The sequence below is a fragment of the Pipistrellus hanaki genome (assembly GCF_964339955.1).
Source record: "Pipistrellus hanaki genome assembly, chromosome: 1".
Classification (NCBI taxonomy): Eukaryota; Metazoa; Chordata; class Mammalia; order Chiroptera; family Vespertilionidae; genus Pipistrellus; species Pipistrellus hanaki.
In genome coordinates this window covers 16,356,622-16,377,277 of record NC_140503.1, presented here as the reverse complement: position 1 = coordinate 16,377,277, position 20,656 = coordinate 16,356,622, and the positions used below count along the sequence as shown (strand labels likewise).

General features: G+C 37.7%; 1 protein-coding gene across 3 annotated transcripts in view; it reads right to left on the bottom strand.

The window, feature by feature from the left end:
* The window catches only part of CEP128 (centrosomal protein 128), a 313,428-nt gene extending 292,772 nt beyond the window's left edge, over positions 1–20,656 (bottom strand). For all 3 annotated transcript variants that reach the window (XM_084891426.1, XM_084891427.1, XM_084891428.1), the window contains exons 1-5: positions 20,485–20,656; positions 18,893–19,048; positions 16,720–16,791; positions 4,846–5,007; positions 2,616–2,702 (exon numbers count right to left, since the gene is read on the bottom strand). In XM_084891426.1, the coding sequence (XP_084747552.1) occupies positions 2,616–2,702; positions 4,846–4,992 (234 nt within the window). In that variant the 5' untranslated portion in view covers positions 4,993–5,007; positions 16,720–16,791; positions 18,893–19,048; positions 20,485–20,656. The remainder of the gene's footprint in view (positions 1–2,615; positions 2,703–4,845; positions 5,008–16,719; positions 16,792–18,892; positions 19,049–20,484) is intronic.

Sequence of the window (20,656 nt, the reverse complement as noted above, 5' to 3'; positions counted from 1 at the left end):
CTCCCTAAACAGTGCACACATTGGTTAAAAGAAAAGAAAAAAAGGGTAATACTACCATGGACTTCAAGGACTTCAAGAATATAAATAGAGCCCAACCAGTGGTGCTCAGTGGTTGAGTGTCGGCCAATAAACCAGGAGGTCACGTTTTGGTTCCTAGTCAGGGCACATGCCTGGATTGCAGGTTCAATCCCCATAGGGAGTGTGCAGGAGGCAACCGATCAATGATTCTCTCTCATCATTGATGTTTCTATCTTTCTCTCTTCTCTCTTCCTCTTCTTCTCCCTTCCTCTCTGAAATCAATAAAAATATATTTTTTAAAAAGGAATATAAATAGAAAGATTCAGATAAATCACATGATCCTTGGCACATTACATATACTCATTTTTAGGAGTAAAATATCCCATAATAGTAAATATTTTAATGATAAGAAAACTATTTTCATTGAGGAGCCCACAGAATCACTTGTTGCGAGAAAATACTCTTCCTGAGTTGTACATCTTCCAATAGATTATAGCAGATGCTCCCCAGGTAACTTATAGGAGGCGCGATGAAGATCACTGCTCTATCAAGTGAATATAATGTCAGGCAATGTCTGACATTACTCCTCTGGCTTGCTGGATGGGAAAATCACTGAGAACCAAATGCTTTAACAGGACAAGAATTTGGAGAAATTTAGGAGGAGACTCTAGATCAAACTAAGAATAAGTCTGAAGCCAAAAAAAGACTCTTGCTCTCCTACATCTTATTTTTTATAAAGTGGCTTTACATACTATATACTTACAACTCAGATGGAAATGAAGTACCTGTTGAATGTATTTACTTCCCATATATAAAGCCTCCAGAGTTCAGCATTATTCAACTCAAGGCCTACCTCAAAGGCTTACTGCCATAGTAGAGCATACTTTGTGTTTTAAATGCTTATCTGCACAGAAGTTTCTCTAATTCATAATTTCATTTCCCAATTGCAAATTCAAAGAAAATTTGCTACTATAAGCAAGCATCTATTATTCAACATGACAAAGTAGGATTGTTCTCTGCAATTAGTGGTTTTAATTGTTCACTAAAATTAAAAGGCAGAGTATTAATTCCCATTATTAATAAAGTAGTTTAAGCTAAAGCTTTTAAGGAGCTACCCAAATATATAAAATCTAAAGCTTCATCTGCCAAATACATCATAAATCATGAAAATATTTTAGCTGCAAAAAAATCTAAATGATAGTAGCGGAAAACCTTATGACGGAAGATACATTTCCCTGTGTACAAGCAATTAGTTTCCAATTACAAGCAAACAATGCTAACTATTCTTCCAATTTATAAAAAGAAAATAACAAATCATGAATTATAACTTGGAAGTTATGTGACAATTCAGTACAGCATATATATGGCAATCATAGTACAAATACAATTCTAGTCTTATTAAAGTGTATATTCATACTGAAAACATGAAGAAATAAATTTAATTGGATTCCCAAGAGTTTGCAGATGAATTAACAAATTTCAAAAGAGGAAATAATATAGATTAAATTAATAAAATATTAATAAAAAATATTCCTTTTACTCCAGAATTCTTGGATATGTTTCCTTCTTACATACCCATGTGAAGTAAGTACAAACTAGCACATCCTTGAGAGGGCAATTTTGAAATATTTAGCATATTGTAAGTATACATATCCTTCAACCCAGCAACTTTGCTCCCAGGAATCACATATGATTACAGAAAAACATGAGTATCATAATGCTCATTGGTACATTATTACAACAATACAAAAAAATTTTAATACACCTATTCTATGCAGTATAATGTAATTTCAAAAAAATGTGTCATATGGAAAATAATATAAACATATATTACTAAATGAAAAAGTTTGCATAACATTACATATGATTATAGTTTATAAGGCAATCACATGTAAGCTTATGCATGCACAGAAAATGTTTGGAAAAATATACAAGAAACTACCAAAACTGTTACCTTTTTAGAGTGAAACTCAAAAGGGCTATGAAATCGGAGTTTTATTATTTATTTAAACAATGAGCATGTATTACTTTAAAATAAACTGTCCTTGCCAAAACCGGTTTGGCTCAGTGGATAGAGCGTCAGCCTGCAGACTGAGAGGTCCCAGGTTCCATTCCAGTCAAGGGCATGTACATTGGTTGCGGGCACATCCCCAGAAGGTGGTGTACAGGAGGCAGCTGGTTGATGTTCCTCTCTCATTGATGTTTCTAGCTCTCTATCCCTCTCCCTTCCTTTCTGTAAAAAATCAATAAAATATATTTTTTTAAAATAATAATATTTAAAAAAAATAAAAAATAAACTGTCCTTAAAATTCTTACCTCTCCATGAGAGTTAGCCCAAAGTTAGTAACTCTCAGTGTAATTCATGTCCTGAGTTCTTCCCCCTCTGACTTAACATTTTCAAATTCAATAAAAGCTAAATGATATAAGCTAGTTGGCCATCTAGCTGATGAGCTAAACTAAATTTATACTTCAAAATAGTGAAGCAGTCTAAAAGTTAAAGCTGTTAACAATTATTATCTCCTTTAGCTCATATCCCTAATCCTCAGCTCTGCATTCCCAAGAAGGTAAGAGCAAATACAAACATGCAAACATCTTACGTGTTCTATAGCACCTGCCTGTCCGTTACTATAGTCTCGATAATGTCCAAGCATCTGGTCTACTTGTTGCAGGTTTCGACTGGTATCCTTGAGAAAGAAAATGGACTTTATTAGTTGTTCCAAACAATGTTTTTCCCAATCAGTCGTAGTAGCATGTCAAATAGCTAAGTCAACCATTTGAAAAGATACAATTTATATCATAGTTAAGTCAGATATCAATATATTTCATAAATATCAAATAAATCTTAACACAACTGAGAAACTAAAAACCAGCTGCAATTTACATGTGTGAAGTCTAAAGTACCTAATTTAAATCCTTATCCAAGGTACCGTAAGTCAGCAACAAAAGCATAAACTGAAAAAAGCCCTCATAATCAACTTGTGCACCTCAACTAATTCACAACCTTATGAAAAGGAATGCTAAAAGAATTAATCTAGTAGATTATCTCCAAGAGAAGTAAATCATTGGGATCCAAGTTATTTCAATTATTGCTTTACTTGAGAACTAATAACAAATTTAGTACTAATCATAACAAAAATGGTTTCTACCTAAATATGCTAGGTTTCACCTGAGAGATTAATGGAGGTATTTCTTTCAAAAACATATACCTTGTGCCCTGGCTGACATGGGTCAATGCTTAGAGCGCCGGCCTGCCCACTGGAGGGTCTTAAGTTGAATTCCAGGTCAAGGGCACGTTACCTAAGTTGCAGATACAATTCCCACCCCCAATCAGGGTAAATGTGGGACGAACCAATCGATGTGTCTCTGTCACAATGATGTTTCTCTCTCTCCCCAACTCCCCTTCCTTCCACTCTCTAAATTCAATGAAAGAAATATCCTCACTCTTTAGGTGATAATTAAAATATATATGAGTGGCCAGATTATTATTATCTCTGAACACATAATAATCTGGCCACTCAGTGTATAGCCTATATAATAAAAGGCTAATATCCATGTCCCCTCCCCCTGGCCAGGCTGGCCAGCCCCCACCATGCACGAATTCATGCTCCGGGCCTCTAATATATACATTGAGTGGCCAGATTATTATGATCTCTGAATGCATAATAATCTGGCCACTCAATGTATATATATATTGTACTCTGTTGTGGGAAAGTAAAAGAATTTGTACTCCAAAATTCATCGTTATATTAAGTTTAAAAATAAAAATAAAATAAAATTATGGCCTCTCCATTAGAAATTAGCCTTTTTTTTTTTTTTATCTAAGCTTATCTACCCAGAGCAATAAAAAGCCAAAATCCATGCTTATCCAGGTAAGACAAAGATAAGGGAGTAATAGATAGTGGAGGCAGGTGGGGGGGGTGGGTATTCTATTTCTGAGTTTTCTTTTTCCCATTGTGACTGTGGTACCTTCTCCCACCTCATTTCCCAAGCCCCTTTTATGGAAGAATGAGAACTGCCCCCATTCAAATCTCCAAACACTGTCAAAGTTAGCCTCCAAATCAAAACGGACTCTCACTATCATTCATTCATGAATAATCATATTTTGATTATTATTAGCCAAAATATGAGCAATTTCTCCAAAGGCACATGTCCACAAGAAGCTAAAGGATGGTAATCCCTAAAGGTTTCATTCCTATAATATTTTATTTGGAAATATAACACTTTCCACAACCTGTCATATATTTCAAATATCCTTACTAACTGTGGTAAGCATAATGGCTTCCAAAGAAGTTCAAAGCCTAATTCCTGGAACTTTACATGTCAAAAGGGATTATGCAGATGTGATTAAACTAAGGATGTTGAGATGAGCAATATCCTGGATTACTGGGTACACTCAATATGATCACAAATGTCCTTAAAAGAAGTGGAAGAGAGAAGCAGGAGAGGTACTCAGAGTGATGCACTATGAGAAGGACTGGACCCAACCCTGCTGGAGATGAACAGAGCCACAAGACAGAAAATGTGGGTAGCCTAGAAGTTGGAAAAAGGCAAGAGGACAGACTATTTACTAGGGCCTCCAGAAAGGAACGCAGCCCTACCAACACCCTAATTATTGCCCAGTGAAATTAGTGTCAGATTCTGACCTACAGAATTTTAAGAAAATAAATTTCTGTTATTTTAAGACATTAATTTTGTGGTAATTCGTTGTGGTAGCAAAAAAAAAAAAAAAAAAAAAAAAAAAAAAAAAAAAACTACACATACAGTGACTAAAACTATTATCAGCTTAATTATTTAATATTGATTTAAAGCATCCAGTGTTAAACTAACCTGTAAAGTACTTGTTATAGTGTTGACCTTCTTGGTGACATTGACTGTAGGACGATTTCCGATTTCCCTGTGTATTGACCTGGCACCCCATCGACTCAACCGGTCATGAGAGCGGAAGTGGTCTGAATCACTGGAGGATTCTGCCATTGATGTACACAAATCCTTAAAAAATAAATTCAGTTCATGGTCAAGCAAACGGTAAAGAGAATGGAAATAAGAAATTAATTTAGCTATTTACTTTTTTATCTTTTAAAGTATTTATTACATTAGTCCTTTGGCTTATCATAATAGTTACATACAGTTTAAAAACATAAGTCACTTCCTCACATAATTCTCCCTCCTTTGTTTTTTTCTGCTTTAGAAAAGCAACTCCTCAGCTAATGAGGCTCAGTGGTGAGCAGCGACCTATGAACCAGGAGGTCACAGTTTGATTCTCAGTCAGGGCACATGCCCAGGTTGTGGGCTCAATCTCCAGTGTGGGATGTACAAGGGCAGCTGACCAATGATTCTCTCTCATCATTGATGTTTTTCTCTCTCTCCCTCTCCTTTCCTAACTGAAATCAATAAAAATATTTTTTTTAAAGAAAAGCAATCCTCAAATATTATTTTAGTTACATTTACAGCTCCAAATAATAAAAATCCCTTGGGCGCCGAAACCGGTTTGGCTTAGTGGTAGAGCGTCGGTCTGCGGACTGAAAGGTCCCGGGTTCGATTCCAGTCAGGGGCATGTACGTTGGTTGCGGGCACATCCCCGGTAGTGGGTGTGCAAGAGGCAGCTGGTCAATGTTTCTCTCTCATCGACGTTTCTAGCTCTCTATCTCTCTCCCTTCCTCTCTGTAAAAAATCAATAAAATATATTTTAAAAATTAAAAATTAAAAAAGAAAAAGAAAAATAAATAAAAATCCCTTGGTTCTGTGTGATGTTCCTACATTTTAAAAGTACTTTCACATACAGTATCTTATTTAATCCTACTAACAGATAAATAGTACAGATAGATTGGTTTCTCTAAAGTACAGATTCTCTAGGACCTGCAGGTCTCAACGTTAGTCTGATGTTCATTCTACTGCACTTAAGAACATTTGTATCTTTAAACCAAAATGCAACGCACACGGAATTACCTAAAGAGAATCCCAGTGTACAGTGAATACTCTCATGCACCTAAATTTACAATACAGATTTAAACAAATGCAGTAACAAAGGTAAAATTCTATAACAATATGTGGGAAGATGGCATCATCAACATCCCCACCAAATTAGAAAGTCAAACATCCTCAGTATAATTTCATCAGTAAACAATATTCTAAATATGCTGTTTTTCCCCTCCTTACCTCAATTTTCTATATAATGCAAAAGTAAATTAGTTCATGAAGGACAATCTCAAAACTTTTTAGAGAAGATGAAGAAACAAATGTGTTTGAGACAAAGAAGTATCAGAGAAAACTCAATTGATCAAAAGTATAAGTTTATTGACTATTCTAATAATTCTATTTTCTGCTTAATGGAGAGTTAATGTGACTTTTAACATTAATTGCTATACTTTTCTAAAATTTATATGGTCGTTTTTTTCTTACTTATTAAATTCAGTGTGATGAAATCTTTCTTTAATGATCTAGAACAGAGGTCGGCAAACTCATTAGTCAACAAAGTCAAATATCAACAGTACAACGATTAAAATTTCTTTTGAGAGCCAAATTTTTAAAACTTAAACTTCTTCTAATGCCACTTCTTCAAAATAGACTCGCCTAGGCCGTGATGTTTTGTGGAAGAGCCACACTAAAGGGGCCAAAGAGCCAAATGTGGCTTGTGAGCCACGGTTTGCCAACCACTAACTTATACTACTATAGATTAAGTATTTTAATCAGATAGAATCATACTTTGCAGCATAAATTTCACTAACACACACCCACAGTCTTCAGCTATTAATTTCAATTACTTTGAGTAATAAACCAAAATGCAACGCACACTGATTGAACACCAGTAGGAAAATCAAGATTTAGGTGAGATAGAGATAAGAATTTGGTATGGCTGTCTTCTAAATAGCATATAAGTGTCATAAATGTTGAATAAGGGAAATTAAATAATATGAGCATAATATAAAATAGAATTTGATTATTTTCATAGTTAATAAAATTTAGCACTTCCTTCAACTATTACTTACAATTCAAAAGGTCAAACATGACTCTCATAGCTAATTGAAAGAATGCCTCACCTTAAATGTCACAACACAGAAGACAGCCATAGTAGCAAAGGTCCAACTTTTTAAAAAAATATATATTTTATGGATTTTTTTACAGAGAGGAAGGGAGAGAGGAATAGAGAGTAAGGAACATTGATGAGAGAGAAACATCGATCAGCTGCCTCCTACATACTCACTACTGGGGATATGCCTGCAGCCAAGGTACATGCCCTTGACCAGAATCGAACCTGTAACCCTTCAGTCTGCAGGCCAATGCTCTATCCACTGAGAAACCAGTTAGGGCAGCAGAGATCCAACTTTACCAAAAAGATGCCTGTCTATTACCAACCAACACTGCCACTCTGTAGACATAGAGTTGATGTAGGGAGAAAGAAACACATAAGAAAGAAGTGGCCACTGGAGTGGTCAAGAGACTCCTGCCATATAATCAGAACCCAGAATAAAATGTCTGGATGATATTAAACACAATTACAATATGAAACCCAAAGAATAATTATTAAGACTGATAGAAAAACACCGATGTATGCTCAAGGAAAATATTTATCATTCTTTTTAAAGATTCAAAAGGAAAAAGTTCAGTTGGATTAAAAATCTACTCTCATTATCACAAGAAGTTTCAGTATGACATCTGTTGGGGGGGGGGGGCAGTTGCTAAATTTGAAAAATGATTGAAGAACTCAAAGAACAATTTTAAAAAAACTGAACCACCCAAATTCTGGTTAAAGGGGAGAAAAGTGTTTCCTTCAACTAGAGAAAAAGCAGAAGATATTCTCTTACTACCACCTACTGGTGCAACAAAACTTCTCATTGATCAAGAAGCAATAGCATGCATCTGTCTGCTTTTCAGACGTTGAGCTTTCTCCAAGACTAGAGAGGATTGGGACAGGTGACCTTGGGTGACCTTGGGTGAAAGCCTCCAGAGTCTTAGAGAAAGCTCTGGGTCTGAAACTCTAAAATTACTTTATTTTGCTGTTCCCAACACATCAGTATTTAAAGGCATAAATACTGTTGCTTCTGCCTTACCGAGCCTTATAAAGATGACATACCACCACCAGAGTGAGCAATGAAGCTCCTCAATTCGCTCCCACTGAGGATCTGTCCACCAAAGACCAATCCAATGCCTATGTGCAAACCTGAACACTGTGAGCAGAGAGAGCAAAAGTGCATTTGGCCCTGTAATAAGAGGACTGGCAGAGGGTCTGTACAAACTCAAGTCCACCGCTGCTGTTATTTGACCTAAAAAGCCATCAGATTGTCTTCATTATAATGATGCACATTTGTATGTATGAGAGCTGTAATTTATAGATTCTCAAGTCCCTTTTCCTCAGAGCCAGTTTAAAACAATTAGAATTTGCAAGCTGTTCCATAAAAGATAAGCACCCAGCATCAAGGGTGACATTTCACAAAAGCTGACTAGTGCATGTTAAGTAGGTGATTACTTCTGTGGCCTCCAAGTGCCTCAGCCGTCCCTGTCCAACGCAACCGTCCTCAAAGAACACGTTCAAGGTAATGATGTTGATATTTAAGAAGATCGCAGGAGGTGGGGGTGTAGTTCAGGCTTAATCATTATCAAAGTTCAAATTTTAGAACCCATTTCTCACTGTTTCGACAGCTGCAGGTCTTGAGAGCTTTGCCTCCTCCTTCAAGAGACAAAGTGAACAAGCCAGAAAAGGTTATCATGTACAAACAATTTTCAGTCATGTCTGGCTTCTTGATATCAACACTCCTCTGTAACTTAATCTCCTTAAACCCTTTTGGTAAGTTCATATAAGATCAAAGTCAACAGCCAATTCTCTGTGAAGTCAATAGATAATGTAAGACATAGGAGGGAAAATCAAAAGAGATACATGAGTCCTGGCTGGGTGACTCAGTTGGTTGGAGCATCATCTCTTGCAGGTTTCGGGTTCGATTCCTGGTCAGGACACATATCTAGGTTAAGGGTTTGACCCCCAATCATCAGGGATCCATTGGGAGGCAACTAATCAATGTTTCTCTCTGACATCGATGTTCTCTCTCTCTCTCTCTCTCTCTCTCTCTCTCTCTCTCTCTCTCTCTCTCTCTCTCTCTCTCTCTCTGTCTCTCTCCTCTCTCCTCTCTCCTCTCTCCTCTCTCCCACCTTCCTGTCTCTCTAAAATCAATAAAAAATATTATTAAAAGGAAAGAGAGAGAAAAACTTGAACACATTTGTGCATTCATTTACTCAATTAAATCTACATTAGAAATGAAAGATGAAAGTGAGTAAGTCATAGTCCTTGATGGGAGAGAAAGAGCCGTAAAAGTGCTCTCTACAGGGAGCAAAGTACTACAACAAAATGCCAGAGCAGTGGGGTCAGGATCCTCCCATCCGTCTGGAAGGATGAGCATAAATTTGACAAAGAGATAAGACAAGGATGGGAATCCAGTTAGAAAACTTATTTTTCAGAAGTAGAGAAGATACAAATAAGCAGAGTGCCTGCATTCTTCCTTCAGGGAATGGATAAACCCATCTCCAGTACTGCTACTAGTAAATGCCCCTGGGGTAGGAAGGGGTGACTGGGTAAAATCATCCCAGTTTGAGACTTCTGACTTAGAGAATTAACATTTTTAAACATATATATATATATATATATATATATATATATATATATATATATATATATAATGATTTGATTTTATATTGTATGTTCCACTTATTCCTGTTGCTCCCCTCCATTTCCTCCCTCTCTCTCTCTCTTACACACACACACACACACACACACACACACACCCTCTATCCTATGGGTGGAGTGGATCAGGCTCAGTTCCCAGCTGCATTTTGCTCCCTTGCTGCAGCTCCTTAGAGTTCAAGGGCAGAGTCACATGGATCAGTGCCCACCAAGCAGGGAGCAGAGGCATTTCTGAAAAAGGACAAACAGCATACAAAATGACTCCTTATTCAGGCATGGGGGAAAAAATTAGCTGCTGCTCAGATAATTATACATGTGCCACTCGTTAAAGATCAGTGCAGTTTTAAAAGAAAGTTACTTAATAACCCCCTCCCTGTCTCACAAGCAGACTGACACAGATATTTTAGATTTATACACACACACACACTTCTAAAATAAATGAGGCAGTTTACAAAATTAAGTAAAAAGTTTTTAAAAAGTCAAGATTAAAAATAACAAAAACTCAAGAAAATAAAATAAAATTTACAGAAAAATGGATGCTAGCAAACTCAAGATAAATTTATTACTTATAGTTACAGCCTGGAATTGGACTTTTGCATTTGCTAACCGATTGAAAGTGAAATATATACTACAATATTCCTAAAATAGAAGATATGAATAAAGCCCTCTGGGGGTACAGACAACCTCTACTAATTGTCCATACTGCCCCAGGCTGGGCAAGAGGTCAGCCTGGACAAAGATGGAGCTAGAATCCTGAGTTTCTGACACCACTTTGCTTAAATCAGGAGGACTATAGACCAAACCCAGCTGACTAACATGTATTTGAAAATAACACTCTCTATGTTCTTCTAAAACATTAATTTTAAAACAACTAAATTTCATATAAAAATCCTAATTTTCAGCAACTCTTGAAAAACCCAGAGATCTGTCAACACTGGGGATGAATTTTCCCATGGCAACATGGACATAAACCATGACTGCCTTGGAGTTGGGCATGTACGTTCCTGTTGGCCCAAATTCCTACCAGGTGCTTCACCCAGTGTGTTAACTGATTGGCCCCACTTACTAGCAAAGTTTGCAACCCTATTTTGGATAAAGAACCAAGACAAAGGGAGTTTACTTTTTTTAAAGGAGTTGCCCTAGTTAAAAATGTCCAATTTGATTGAGAAGAATTAATCAGAGTTAAATGCTTGAGAATTAATGTAACAGCTTTGATATCAGCTATGCCTACTAACTCCAAAACTAGAACAAAATACCACTACAAACAAAAGGGTTTGATTTTAATCCATTTACTTAGAACGTTTTCCTACTATTGTATATGTCAAAAACTAAATTCAAATCAAAAGTGTAGTACCTTTCATGATTTGGCTCCAATTCTTCACCTATCCTTGTGTGCACTGCCCTCCCACTAGAGGTTGAGTTACCTGCCCAGACCCTTCCTCTGGGCTCAGCCATGTGACCTGCTTTGGCCAATGGGATTCTAGCTAACATGACACAAGTGGAGTCATGAAAAGGGATTACACACTGGAACTTGCTTCCCTGCACCTCTCCCATCTCCAAGAGGGCATGTCCAGGATAACCTGTTGGAAAATGTGGAAATACAGAGTTGCACCAGAGGCTTCTGACTTAGGTCAGCAGATCAGGTGACCAGCCAACTGAACCCTGATAAATATGTGAGCCCAGTCATAAAAAGCAGACAGCTTAGCTGACTGACTGTACAAGCGATAAACAGTTATTGTTGTACTAAAAGCCCAGTGCATGAATTTGTGCACAGGTGGGGTCCCTAGGCCTGGCTGGGATTAGGGCCAGGCTGATGACCAGGGGGGAGGAGAAGAGGAGAGACCATGGGCCAATCAGGGCCTGCCAGATGAAGGACGGATGGGGCATGGGAGATTGGCCACCGGCCCAAGGAGTGAGCCAGCCCTCAGACCCCCTGGGAAAGGGGCCACATCCGCCAACACCCACCCCTGGTTCCCCATTTCAGCCTTGGGCCAAAGGCCCCAGCAGGGTCTGGAGAGGAGGTGACAGTCACCAAGCCAGGTGCAGAAGCAATGGATGCCGAAGTTGCCTGCCGGAGCACACTGACCACCAGGGGGCAACTCCTGCATTGAGAGTCGCCCCCTGGTGGTCAGTGTGTGTCATAGTGACTGGTTGACCGGTCATTCCAATTGTTTAGTCATCAGTCGCTTAGGCTTTTATATATCTAGCCTTGTATGTTTTATTTGTTATGCAGCAAAAGCTAAGTGGTATATATATTGTGAACACTGAGAAAGAAGATACCTACCAAGAAGGTCTCCTGGTGGTTAACTGGGCTCAAATTTTAAAAACAGAGACTAGCAACCATTTCTACACAAACTGCACTTCACACAGAAGCCTGCACTGAACTGCCTGCCTGCACTGTGTTTCTGTCTGCTGAGCCTTATAAAGGAGCTCCTGGAATCCTATTTCAATCAATGGGACTGAGGCTTCCCCCATCCAAACAGAGCTGCTAGCTATATCCCCATCAACATCTTCACTGACCAATCAGAGCAGCTCATTTCTGACCAATAAGTAAAGTACCTTTTGGACAAATCCAACTGCAAGGATTTGGAGTCCATGTTTGCAATAAGGACAGACCAATCAAGGATGCAGGCAAGGACATCTAACTATATAAATCAGCTCCCCTCTGGCTCTGAGAGTGCACCTTCCCTTTCCACCAAAGACTGATCCCTGGAGGAGATAAAACACCAAAGACATCCACAAAGATGTCTCACTGGAGCAGAGTCGAACAGACCAACATGAGCCAGAGAAGACAGGCACCAAACACAGAATGGAGCAGAGAGACCAGCACAGAGCTGAACAGACCAGCAAGGAACAGAGATTTCTAGCAGAGAGGGGCCTGGCCCCAAGTCTACCTGCTAGGCTTGCTGTTTTCATGGCTATGCGATATCACAATTGAGCTGTTTTGCACTAAATAAAGTTTCCTTCTTCACCACACCCCAAATTGGGGATTCCTGTTGTTGTTGAATTGGCACCAACGATCATCTGTTGACACTATGTAGTTTACTAACAAATCATTTTATTTGGTTCAGAAAATAGTTAATTTCCTGACGTTTCCTCTCAAGACTACTCTTCTTGAGAAAATAAGTTGTTTTCAGACCTTCTTCTAGTGGTGGGGTGGGAGTGGGGAGTACAAATTCAAATTAGGATAAACAAAATAAGCATAAGCAATTGATATGACAAGTGACAGGCTAGCAATTACTGAGAAGAAAAAAAAAAAAAACTAAGCAATCATAAATAGCAGTTGGCACTATTTAATCTACTCCCATAACATTAAGATTTTCATAAGAAACAAGCTGTTTCTTAAATATATTATAAAGCATAATACTTGGTTTTTCCTCCTTTTTTTAAAGTAGAAACAGAAACTCCTCTTGACTTCCCTAGTGAACAAATACCACTAAAAATTTTAAGGGAAATATTTCTTACTGCTATTTATACCTCAAATTTATATGTTGCTTTATAGCTTACAAAGCATTTTCTTTAGCACTTTCTCTTTCGACTTCCATTCAATCCTACAAAGTGGTTATAATTACAATTCTTTACTTTTATTGCTAAGAAAAACAAAGCTTTGAATAAAATATTTAGCCACCGTTGCTATACTAAAATGTTACAGTAAACCCTGGCTGGTTTAGCTCAGTGGATAGAGCGTTGGTCTGAGGACTAAGGAGTTCCAGGTTTGATTCCAGTCAAGGGCACATGCCCCAGTTATGGGCTCGATCCCCAATGGGGGGCGTGCAGGAGGCAGATAATCAATGATTCTCTCTCATCATTGATGTTTCTATCTATCTGTCCCTCTCCCTTCCTCTCTAAAATCAATAAAAATATTTTTTTTAAAGTTGCAGTCACATAACTAGAACCCATATCTTATGTCTCTAAGCCAGTGCTTTTCCACTACATTTCTAGGTGTGGAAGATCTGTGTAAATTCTAAATACATTGCCCAACACTAAAATATTTTCTTTGTCCATCCCTATCATATTTCTCATCACCCCTTCTCCCCCAAGAAATGCATTTAAGGCCAGAGTATATCATCCATATGAGCTTATCTACTTAGAACTAGAGATTTCTATAATGAATACAAGATAATATGTAAATATGCTATAAATCCAACTTTCTACAACTATTTTAAGATGTCTTTTTTAAAATGACCCTTTCTCTTGTTAAGAATGTTTACCTCTTTCAGGCAGAAAAGCATTTTTTTTTTTTCCAGAAACATCATAAAACCTTAAATTTTATTCTTAATGCTTTTTTTTTTTTTTTTTTTTTTTTGGTTTCCACGTATTTTCTATTTCTCTTTTTCCTCCACTCTTTCTCAATTCCCATATTTCTTCCTTTCCCCACACTTACTTTATATATTTAGATCTTTCTTTTTAACTCTTCTATAATGAAGGACTTGAAAACATTTTACTATAGTTACCCAATATGTTTATTCAAGAATTTTGTATTTCTTTTTTATTATTATTCAATTCATTAGGGTGGCATTGGTTAATAAGGTTATATATAGGTTTCAAGGATACATTTCTGATACATGATCTATATATTGCACTGTGTGCCCACCACCCAAAGTCAAACCATCTTCTGTGACCATATATAATATTTGGTCCCCTTTATCCTTTACTAATCCTCCAGCCCTCTGCTCTGGAAACCACCATACAGTTGTCTGTGTCTATGAGTTTCAGTTTTATATCCCATATATGAGTGAAATCATACGATTCTTAGGTTTTCTGGGTGAGTTTATTTTTCTTAACATAATATTCTCAATTTTATTTCTTATTCTTAATTTTCAAAGTGGTTAAACAGAATAATTGGCATATTCTTTCCAAAATATATAGATTTCTAAATTTTAAGAAAAAGAGTTAACTGGAGTTCTTAACGTTAACCTCTCCATGAACTGTTTCCTGGAATAGTTTTAAATGTACACATAAAAAATTGTAAAGATATAGGATTAGATAGAAATCCAATTATAATGAAATTGAATTATTGGGAGTAAATGGATGAGGACTGAAGTTAAAGAAGCTCAATTTCAAAAACCTTCAAAAAACTGAAGTTGAAATAATGCTGAATAACTAATGCTTCAATATCAGATTAGTGTATGACAATGACCCCACAAGGTCAGTACACTGTCATCATGATACATACCTAAGAGGCTTAAAGGCACTAAGAAAGGTACTCAAGGCTGCACAGCTGAGTCTTGAACTTTTCTCCAAGGTCCAGATTTCTGACCATCTAACAGTACTCATTGCCACGTGCACTACTCATAAATTTAGGACTTTTTCTCAACTCATTTCTAGCCACCAAAGTGGTTTCTCTGACTTTTGAGTCTTTTCCTATACATTCCAACTCCCCTGGCTACCTGATTGAATGTAGGTTCTTGAATCAGGAATTCAAGGTCCTTGGCAAGCCACCTGTCTTAATAAAATAACCATAGAAAACTTATGGCCTACATTCAACTTTATAGCAACTATTCTTCTCCCACTGCCATCCCTCATTATTGTCATTAGTTCTGGGTGAAATGCCTTTTGCTCTCTAGTATTTCCACCTGTTTAAACTACACTCATTTGTCCAGGCATATGTCAAATAACACAATCTCAATGAAGCTGTCCACCTCTAGCCAGAAGTGATCTTTCCTTCTTCTGCATTTGTATACCTATATAATTATAACAAGACATTTGTGAAATGTCAAAATATCTGCATGAAATACAGATATTTGTGCTGCAGAATTTTTTTTTAATTTTTCTTTATACTCACCTAATGATATGTATTATTGGTCTGAGAGAGAGAGAAAGAGAGAGAGAGAGAGAGAGAGAGAGAGAGAGAGAAACACCAATGTGAGAGAGAAACAGAGAACAAACTAGTGGTTCTCTGGGAGACTGGGTGAAAAACGTGAAGGGATTGAAAAGTACAGATTGCTAGTTATAAAAAACAGTTACAGGAATAGAATATAAAGTACAGCAGAAATCGGTTTGGCTCAATGGATAGAGCGTCGGCCTGCGGACTGAAGGGTCCCGGGTTCAATTCCAGTCAAGGGCATGTACCTTGGTTGTGGACACATCCCTAGTAGGGGATGTGCAAGAGGAAGCTGATCGATGATTCTCTCTCATCGATGTTTCTAACTCTCCCTCTCCCTTCCTCTCTGTAAAAAATCAATAAAAATTTTTTTAAAAAGAATATAAAGTACAAAGGAAATATAGTCAAAATATTATAATAACTATGTATGGTGACAGGTGGGTACTGGAAATATCAGGGGGAACTTTGTAAAGTATATGATTGTCTAGTCACTATGCTGTACACCTCATACAAAATAATACTGAAAGTAAACTGCACTTAAAAATAAACAAAAGTTTTAAAAACTGCTTATCTCTTCTTTCTTTAAAATAATAATAATCGTTCACTTCTTCCACAACGTCTCTCTTCTTCACTTATCCGTTCAACCATGAACCCATTTGTTCCTGAACACTCATTCATTCAGTCCTGAGCACCTGTGTCATGGCAAACCCTGTGTACAGTGTAGATTCTAGATGTTCATCAGCTAAATGGATTCATATAAATACAATTACTTCCATCTCCCAAACACCCCATACACCCCACACACCAGCATTATACTGATCGATGTTAACGGTTACATGAATTTCAGGTAGGAGTGAATATTTGATAAGGACCTGGCAGCCTGTTAGGAGCATTTACAATTATTGATAAAAAGATACCAGAAGCAAGGTAAGGAGGAGTGGGGGAGGAAGAACAAACAGAAAAATATTCACATTATATTGAAACCAAAGGATTCATCATCTCTCTAAAACAAATTATTTTAAAAGAACAGACCGACCAGTACCAAAAGATGCAAAGGATATATAAATATGCAATTCACAGAATACAAATGGCCCTAACAAGTATAGAATGTACTTTATATTCCTAATTTAAAAAATTGCAAATTAAAATAATAATATGATATGCTTGTTTATCTGTTTTGTACAAATAAAAAAAAAATAGCTCTCACCTCCAGGATTGATAAGGGCACACCTTGTTGTAAGAATATTAACTGAAATAGATAGCTTTTCTGGAGAACAATCTGGCAAGACAAGTAAAAAATAAGTAATATGCATAAGTTTTGACCCAGATAATCTACTTCTATGTACAGGGTAGGGCAAAAGTAGGTTCATGGTTGTGAGTATGCATAACAGAGTTTATTCTCATATTGTAATTTATTAATTATTGTATTATTTTCCATACAAGCAACTATATACTTACTTTTGCCCCACCCTGCATATTATCCTAGGAAAACAAAAGGAGATGTTTAAGATGTATGTATACATTTCATGTGTATATATAGAGAGAGAGTTTAAATGAAGAATTAAAATAGTAAAAAGAAAATAAGAATTACAAATCTACTGATAAGGGATGTATTAAATATAGTCATTTGGGATGTATTAAATAGCAGTCAAAAGAGACATTGTAGAATTTTATGCACTGACATGTAATACCACATTATTGCAACAAATAAATACACACTACAGAATAACATAAATATATTGAAACATTTCATATTAGAATCAGCCCAGTTATATTACATAGATATCACTGAATCTCACGCTAGATTATTTTTTTTTATTCCCAAATATGTCAAAATTACATTTGAGAATTTGTGATTATATGACCTGCTCAGGCTCCTCCAGCTCTAAAATTCTTTAATGCTAAGAACTTTGTGCAGCGTAGATCTTGGGACAGTGTTTTCACAAGGCCCCAATGGGTCTCTTATATAGGTTTAAAAGTCCCTTATCAAAATGCAACAGGAAAATGCTAAAAACTGTTCAGAGTTTTAACTCTACATTGCAAAACTTGAGTTTTTAAATACTATGTCCTTCATTATCCATGACAAATAATGTTGAATATGTTCATTTTACAGTAATCACAAATTATAACTCTTTTACCTCAATAATAATGTAAGAACCATTATATATTGAAAAAACTAAGATAATAGAATCCTTTGAACATTTAAAGAGATAAATAGCCCATTACCCTTCCTTTCTGAAATCTATAATAAAAACATATTTTCTAAATAAATAAATAAAAGATAAATAGCAATAAACTTTGCTTATATGGGACTCTTAATCTAAAAATGCTGACTGTCAATCAGATCCCACTGAGGGCCATCTTAGGCAGTAATGGCATCTCTTCATGTTGGGCAGGACTGAGATTTGCAGAAAGAACACCTGGGAATGAAAACCACTCTTGGGGCTCCAGAGTCCCAAGCAAATCGCATGTACTATCTTAGCTTCAACTGTCTCATTTGTGAAACAAAGAATCTTATATAATTAAAGCATAATATGCCAATGGACTGAATGGCCAAACAACCATCTGGACAACCATCCGGGACCATGCTATGACACCCACTGGTGCCAGGCCAGCCATGGCAGGTACCATGTGATTGGTCGGGACCTGGCCATCACCCCATGATCACCCCGCAGAGGGAGGCCAGGCCACCGACAGGCAGGCTGTGGCAGGTGGGTAGGGCATCTCTCTGCTAGGGAAGCCGGTCCCAGGTGCCAGCAACCAGGGGAAGGAAGGCCTACTCTTGCACAAATTTCATGTATAGGGCCTCTAGTAGTATAATAATGTCAAGCCAGCATGGCTCAGCAGTTGAGCCTTGACCTATGAACCAGGAAATTACAGTTCAATTCTGGTCAGGGTACATGCCCGGATTGTGGGCTCAATCCCAGTAGGGGGTGTGCAGGAGGCAACCAATTCAATGATTCTCGTTGATGTTTCTAACTCTCTCTCCCTCTCCTTTCCTCTCTGAAATTAATAAAAATATATTTTTTAAAAGAATAGTGTAAAAAATATTATATATTCTTATACTATATATATATATATATATATATATATATATATATATATATATATAACATTAAGAAAAATTCTATTACTGTGCCTGAGACAAAATATGTTCTCAAATACTTGTCTAATAGAAACAATTGCATCATTGCTCTTTTTGTTAAGGTATCTAGTCTGTTCACTTGAATTTTTATAACACACATAACCATTCTATTAATTTTTACACTACATGCTAGAAAGGGATTTCTTGCCTCTCAAAAGCTTATTTGTTGACATACTCTTTTCCACTATAAATATGCAAAAACGTGTCTAGAAACACAGGCAGAAAGCATACTTACAAAGTACACCCCCAAATCTCCGTGTTGCTCTCCACTGAGCTCAGTGCTCTTCTTAGGCACATATGTCTACCTCCTATCATTTCTTCATGAGGTTCAGGGCAAAAGGCCTAGTCAAGTAGATAATCTTCAGTTACCCCTATATTTTCCCCAAACCACCTACAGATAAATGAAACAAGGGTTAAAACACACCTACAACCTTAAATTTTTTAAAGAAATAAAAGATGAAAATAAGCTCACCCTCACTATATACAACTTATGGCATATCAGGGAACAGAGAAAATGCTCCTTGGGTCATGCAAAAGCCCCACTGAACTCAAAGGAACTCTTCACATCCAAGAGCCCAACCAACATACTCCTCACTTGTTACTTCCGCCCATGCCTGGTTATCCCGAGGGCTGGCCAGATCATGCAATCGTAGCCCAAGTCTACCTAAAAGTACTCTCTCTCCCTCTCTCTCTCTCAGAGTGTCTATCAGAGGGCAAACTAAGTCAAGAAATTGAGTTAACATGATATTTCTGAATTTAATGACCCAGTTGAATTTTTAAGCCAGTTAATGTACTATATACGCCAAAACGCCTAAAGGATTTGTTTTGTAAGCTGCCCAGTACCACCCACATTTCGTACTGCAATTAAATAAGTAAACATAAAATGTCTTTGGTTATAAGAAAGTCTGTGGACAGAAATATTTTTAATTCTTTGTGACTGCTTTTAAAGCAGTCTGTAAGAATCCACAGAAAGTATCCAGAGAACTAGTAGTTGTCACATAAGACCTAGAAACATTAAATACATATGCCTCAGTAAGTTTCCATATTGACTACATGTTGAAATTTTGTATATACTGTGCTAAATAAAATTATTAAAATTAACATTACCAGTTTCCTTTTTACCGGTACAATGTGGATACTGGAAAATTTAAATTTGTGCGTGTGGCTCACATACTATTTCTATTGGACGGCACTGTTCTGCATCATTAGTAAATATAAACAACAAATACGGAGCCCTTCCAATGTGCCAGGCCCTGTGCCAGATACTGTGCTTCATTCTTGGAACAACGTGACGGTGCGGTCCTAGGAGGAGCCTGTGGAAGCCACTGAGCCCCATCAAACCCATCCAAGTTGCAGCGGGAATTCAATGTCAGATGTTCCAGGGAAACAGCTCCTATCACAGACATCTAACGCTGGGGCAATGCCCATGGTGGCCTAGGGGAGACCCACACAGCGATACAGCCTCTGTGACTAGAGAACAGATACAGAACGGCTATATCCCAGGCCAGGCACGTCGTCTCCAAAATGAAGCCAATCACCTTGACAGCTCAGGACGTGTGGCTCCCAAAAGGAGGACCAGGAAGTTCAAATTTCCCGAATAGCTCGGCACAGACCACGCTGTGGATGTCCATGCGGAGGGGGTCGCAGGCTGGGCACCCGGTCTCTCCCCACCCTGGCGCTCACGCTACCAAGCCGCGGCCGCACCCCACAGCTCGTCTCCGCGAGGCCAGCGTCCCCACCCCTGGGACCAGGAGAAGTGGAACTTAAAAATGTCTACACGACAGGGAAGTGGCAAAGAAAGGGCCAGGGGAGGTGGGGGGCAAGTACCTGAGATTGAGAGCCCAGGTCCTTAATGCCGGATCATCGCCGAGGACCCGCCCGGCTCCCACGGCTACCTGATCGAGAAGGTGCAACTGACCCTACGCGGCGGCGCAACCGACTGAGCTGTGCCCGGACTCGCAGCTATGGCAACTTGAACTAGCCGCCCAGCCGCGGCGAG